This window comes from Erythranthe guttata, chromosome 11, assembly GCF_056151865.1.
Source record: "Erythranthe guttata isolate IM_541 chromosome 11, IM_541, whole genome shotgun sequence".
Taxonomy (NCBI): Eukaryota; Viridiplantae; Streptophyta; class Magnoliopsida; order Lamiales; family Phrymaceae; genus Erythranthe; species Erythranthe guttata.
Window position 1 is genome coordinate 2146108 of NC_142543.1, and position 6393 is coordinate 2152500.

General features: G+C 35.5%; 1 protein-coding gene across 3 annotated transcripts; it reads left to right on the plus strand.

The window, feature by feature from the left end:
- Positions 1-2201: 2201 nt before the first annotated feature.
- On the plus strand, positions 2202-6262 carry LOC105960672 (Voltage-gated chloride channel family protein). Of its 3 annotated transcripts, none has more exons than XM_012984864.2 (7): positions 2202-2490; positions 3195-3395; positions 3639-3816; positions 3958-4220; positions 4309-4578; positions 4674-5802; positions 5902-6262. In XM_012984864.2, the coding sequence occupies exons 1-7, from the start codon at positions 2309-2311 to the stop codon at positions 6022-6024; spliced, it is 2346 nt and encodes a 781-aa protein (XP_012840318.2). In that variant the 5' UTR covers positions 2202-2308; the 3' UTR covers positions 6025-6262. The 3 variants fall into 3 exon arrangements, with proteins under 3 accessions (XP_012840318.2, XP_088681308.1, XP_088681307.1); XM_088825182.1 differs by lacking the exon at positions 2202-2490 and adding an exon at positions 2835-2895; XM_088825181.1 differs by lacking the exon at positions 2202-2490 and adding an exon at positions 2889-3040.
- The last annotated feature ends 131 nt before the right edge of the window (positions 6263-6393 follow it).

A 6393-nucleotide genomic window follows, 5' to 3' on the forward strand; every position in this document is an offset into this window, starting at 1 on the left:
CAATTTTTTTTTCACATTAAAGAATATAACATATAATAATAAAAAATTATATATGTCATCAATTAAAAATATACCAACCAAATTTATTTAGAGTTACTCCAATATAAATTTAGGCAAGGGGGACAACTACTTTATCTGCCCTGCCGGCTGCCACCATTCTCCACTTAATTATTAGTCACTTGAAATAATCAACAAAAACCCAAAAAATAAAATAAATAAATAAATAAATAAATAAATAAAGGACCACAATATTTTTCTTTTATTTGTTGTTTATTCGTATGCGATTTCATGTCATCCAAAACATGATTTTATTTTATTTTTTAATTATTTGTACAATTGTAGTCACAATCAATCTATTATTAACTTATTCAAAAAAAGAAAATATATTATTAAATTCATTTGTCACATTCACATATCCCATTAATTTCGTATGGACCCATGAATATCAATGATGTACCAATTCGACCCATTTTATTCGAGTTATTGTACTTTATCGATCCTCTTCTAATCGAGACATGATTTTTTTTTTTCTAATTTTTGTAATGTCGAATTTATTATTATGAACTATAATTATAATGAAGGTAAAATTAGATCACCTTTATTAGTTGCAGTAGGCTGAGCTGGAGGAACAACATAGGTCACTGGCTCACGAGCAAGATGGTCTTGAGACTCCTGCGAACAGAGTATACGTAAACTAAGTCAGATGTGCGGCTAGTAGAAACAGTTGAGAGAATACGAGCAATTCAATTGCTTAGATCATAGAACGTCCCTTAACAAATGAATTACATCATTATTTATACCTCATTGATTGGGCTGAAGTTAATTTATCGGACTTAAACCTTATTTGAAGGTGATTAGGCATTTATAGTAATAATTTTCTAAATCAGGCTCATGGCTCAGTAGGTAAATAAATTATATGCCAATTAGACTGACCCAATTAGATATATCATTAAATTGTAAAAAATCATGTCATCTAAATGCAAATGTAACAAGAAGTGGAACACACTCAATAGTCTATTATCATGGCAACAAGTGGAAACATAGACTATATAATTAAGGTCCAAACGACTATTACATCACGTGAATTAATTAAGAATCATTGGGTGTCACTTAAATACAAACAAATCTCTAAATTAAATAAAGACAGAAGACTTTACAAGTGGGAAAATTAACTATTCACAATAATTTCTAGGTCCACTTTTGTTGTAAAATAAATAGAGTCTACGTACAGAACGAAAAAGCTCACTTATCGTCGGATTTAGGGCCGACGGAGATGAACAAGACGACTGAAAAAAAAGTAAAAAAAGAGAGAATTCGAGAGAGTATAAATATGAATAACTGATTGTGCAAAAAAAACGTAACCCTAACAGGGTTTTATACACTTATTTATATAGAAAATTATCTATGGCTAGTTCCTAATTTAGAGTCTCTTTATTCATCCGAGATTTACATTGACTGTTCCATTACGATCGCATTAATCCAACAACTAAATATTCAAATATTTTATATTTCAGTATAGTAATTTTTTAATTGAATTTCTATTTATATTATAAAGTCATAGTTGACCCTACTAAAAGTAAAATGCATGGATCCAATTACAGATCAGGTTATTTGTCATTGGAATCTCTTCACTCCCTTACTAAAAATTTCTTCTATCAAGGAGTAATTAATAATATTTAATTCCAGATCAAGTTTTCAATTCAAGCTTAATTATTTTACCTATTAATATTCACATTTACATATTTGTACATGTGAATTTGAGTAGATAATGATTAAAAAAATATTTAAAAATAATATATATAAATAAAATAAAATCAAATCAAATGAAAGAGGGCAGATGATAAGTGATAACTAATGAAAGACTGCATTAAATATATCCACTAGTAACTGCAGCATTGTCACTCCAATAATAAAATCATTTTTTTTTATATATAATATTGTATATAAAAACATAAGAATTACATATATATATATATATATATATATATATATATATATATATATATATATATATATATATATATATATATATATATATTATATATTATATAGAAGTGGACTCTAATTAGTCTTCTTAACAGACATGAATTACAATTAAGGTAAAATTATAAATTGTTTTAAAAAATAATATAAAACCCTATTTTTTAATTTAATTTAATCATAATATAATAATAATAATAATAATAATAATAATAATAATAATATAAAATCGAAGGGTCGAGCAGGTACGTTTCAGTATTGATACCAGTAAGGGAGAAACTCTCTGCTGTGCTTCCACCAACATAGCAACGGCTTATCTGATCGTATAATGGCGGTTCCGAATGGCTGGGGAGCGGCGGATGTGGAGTCTCCGCCGCCGCTGCGGGAGCCGCTGCTGCAGCAGGATCAACCGCCGCCGCCGCCGCTTTTGCAGCGATCGCGGTCGAATTCGACTTCGCAGGTCGCCGTCGTCGGTTCCAATCTCTGCCCCGTCGAGAGCCTCGATTACGAGTATGCCTTGCGCACTTTTTTCTCTCTCGTGTATATGATTGTAATCTATCCGCGCAATTCTCGTTTTTTTTTTTTGAACTCAATTGCTGTGTGTATACGTGCGTGTTGTGTGTGTTTTGATGTGTGTGCGACTGTGTGTGAGAGAGATGCTGTATTTATGAATTGTGATTATGTTTTTGAATCTGAAAATTGGGGAAATAGTTTGTGAATTTTGGCGGAAAAACACGTGAAACGCATAATTGATGTTCACGAGTGGTTTGTTGGAGCCGTTAGTGTACAGTAATTATTCTGCACTGGATGGAAAGTTCTCAACAAACCATGGGATTAATGTTTGAAATTGTATTTTAGCAGTATTCAAATACTCCAAAGATATGTGGCAGAAAATAATTTGACCTTATACTAAAGGTGTTGATCTTGATCTTCAAATTTACAGGATATTTTCGACTTGCAAGTTACTTCAATTCGATTTTTTTTCTCTTTAATCACACAACTTGCTATCGATTTTCTTTTTCTGGATTTTCAAATTTTTCGTTGAATCTAATTATAATAAGTATGTCTAAAGGAAGCTTAACATATAATTATCTTTCCATTTTGTCTTGAGTTATTTATTAATCAATTGACACAATTATGTTATATTTTGGCTTGAAAATCATCTACCTTTTTTTTTTCTTTTTTTTTTTTTTTACCGAACTTTTTGCCTGCAGGATTATTGAGAATGATTTTTTCAAGCAAGACTGGAGGGGTAGGGGGAAGACTGAGATATTCCAGTATATATCGATGAAATGGATATTTTGTTTACTTATTGGACTTATTGTGAGTCTCATCGGGTTCTTCAACAATCTTGCCATTGAGAATATATCTGGCATGAAGTTTGTTATCACCTCATATATGATGCTGCATAGAAGGTAAGAAAGTCTTGAACTTTTGGATCCACATGTTTCTGAAATGTGTTTATCTTATCGAGCGTCAGTTAACTCTTCATAATATATGATTATTTAAATCTACGTGTCTTTTAGTTTTGCTAGGATCATAGTCCGATTTCCTGCAAGTGCTACACTTTTTCACTTCCCCCCCTTGTCTCATTGCCCATTTTCTGTTTTGGGGTGCGTATACTCTTGCATATTTATTCGGTTTTGAAATGTGGGCAGGTTTGGTGTGGCTTTCACTGTGTTTGCGGCTTCAAATTTTTCATTGGCATTGTTAGCGAGTTTGATCACTGCTTTCATAGCACCCGAGGCTGCTGGTTCTGGTATACCAGAGGTTAAGGCTTACCTGAATGGCATTGATGCACCTGCAATATTTTCGTTACGAACTCTGCTTGTCAAGGTACTTTTTGCATCTTTCTCTCTCTCTCTCTCTCTCTCTCTCTCTCTCTCTCTCTCTCTCTCTCTCTCTCTCTCTCTCTCTCTCTCTCTCTCTCTCTCTAAATTTTCTAAAATTTGAAGTTCTCCATGTATGCATATGCAGATAGTTGGGAGCATATTAGCTGTGTCCTCATCTCTTCATATTGGAAAAGCAGGGCCAATGGTCCATACCGGTGCCTGCATAGCTGCAATATTGGGCCAGGGTGGCTCAAAGAAGTTTGGTTTGACTTGGAAGTGGTTACGGGTTTTCAAAAACGATCGTGATAGGAGAGATCTCGTGACATGTGGATCTGCTGCAGGGATGGCTGCAGCTTTTCGTGCTCCAGTTGGTGGTGTGCTATTTGCTTTCGAGGAAATGGCGTCTTGGTACTACCTATAATATTAATATTTGGATAATAGTTAATAATGTTGTATTCTCTATATATAGTTATCTAATCTTTACTTTCTCATCCAGGTGGAGAAGTGCTCTGTTATGGAGATCTTTCTTTACAACTGCTGTTGTTGCCATAGTCCTCCGGGCTCTTATCGATGTCTGTTTGAGAGGTAAATGTGGACTATTCGGCAAAGGGGGTCTGATTATGTACGACGTCACCTCTGCAAATATTTCTTACCACCTCTGGGATGTGCCCCTTGTTATTCTTCTTGCCGTTATAGGGGGCATATTAGGAAGCATTTACAATCTTCTTCTCAATAAAATTCTCCAGATTTACGACATTATTAACAAGTAAGTGCTTCAGTTTTTCACACTATGCTTATAACAATTGGATCAGATTTACAATGTTATTAGCAAATGAAGTATTTCTTTATCTTTTGTACCAGGAAAGGGATTGCTTACAAGATACTATTGGCTTGCGTTATTTCACTCTGCACTTCTTGCCTTCTATTCGGACTACCATGGGTTGCATCTTGTCATCAATGCCCAGCCGATACAGCAGAGCCTTGCCCGACAATTGGTCGATCCGGAAACTACAAGAAGTTTCAGTGTCCACCTGGCTACTATAACGATCTGGCAAGCCTCTTCTTCAACACAAACGACGACGCAATCAAAAACCTCTTCAGCAAAAATACAGACACCGAGTTTCACATTTCGTCCATGTTTATATTCTTCGCTTCGTGCTTTTTCCTAAGCAGTTTCAGCTACGGGATTGTGGTTCCTTCAGGTCTTTTTGTGCCAGTAATTTTGACAGGTGCAGCCTATGGGCGTTTATTCGGAATGTACGTAGGGTCCACCTCGACTTTAAACCATGGCCTTTTTGCAGTTCTTGGTTCTGCCTCGCTTCTCGGTGGATCTATGAGGATGACAGTTTCATTGTGCGTGATTATTCTCGAACTAACAGATAACCTGTTACTCCTCCCACTTATAATGCTCGTTCTCCTTATTTCGAAAACCGTGGGCGATGTATTTGACGCGAATATTTACGACCTCATCATGATTTTGAAGGGCTTCCCTTATTTAGAATCTCACGCAGAGCCATACATGAGGCAGTTGACTGTCGGTGATGTTATTACAGGCCCACTTCAAACCTTTCAAGGCATCGAAAAAGTCGGTAATATAGTGCATGTACTCAAAACCACAGGGCATAACGGGTTTCCTGTGGTGGACGAGCCTCCGACTTGTTCCTCCCCTGTGCTGTTCGGTTTGATCCTCCGATCACATCTCGTCACTTTGTTGAAAAAGAAATTGTTCCTGAGAAATCCCGCACCGTTAGGGTTGGACGCGTTTTTACAGCTAACGGCCGATGATTTTGCAAAGAAGGGTTTGGGGCATGATGATCGGATTGAGGATGTGGAATTGTCTGAAGAAGAGATGGAAATGTATGTCGATTTGCATCCTTTTACTAACAAATCACCGTACACTGTTTTGGAGACAATGTCATTAGCCAAAGCCCTGATACTTTTCCGAGAAGTCGGTTTAAGGCACCTGCTGGTAATTCCAATGGTTTCGGGGGTGAGTTTACAAGAATCAGATTCCGTTGAGTTCGATATTTCTGGTTTATGGTCATTCTTCCGAACAAACTAATTAAAATTACATTCTTGCTCATTGCAGGTTCCAGTTTTGGGTATATTGACGAGGCACGATTTCATACCAGAACACATACTGAAGTTGCATCCGAAATTGTATCGAAGCAGATCAAGAAGATTGAGATTTCAACTGCCTAAGTTCAGATAACGACTTGTTTACAGAAATTTACCAAATCAAAGCACGTCGATTATTCTTTTTCTCATGATACGTCAATGTGACGTGTGTATACATAATTTAATCTTAAATATTTCACATTTAAAAATCCGAGGACTAGGTATAGAATCAATAATTTGTCGGTTCTTGGAAACCTTCAGCAGCCGATATTGTGCTGACGGAAAATCGGAGGATAAGTGACTTTATTTATTTCGATCCCACATTCTTTTCACTTGCTCTGCTTTTTTTTTTTTGGTAAATAACTTGAACAGCTTCATAAAGACTCGTACTATATATACACACTCATCGTTACTTTGCGTCGTTTGTGTGGGATCTGTTTAATGTTAACCCCATGGCTGATTT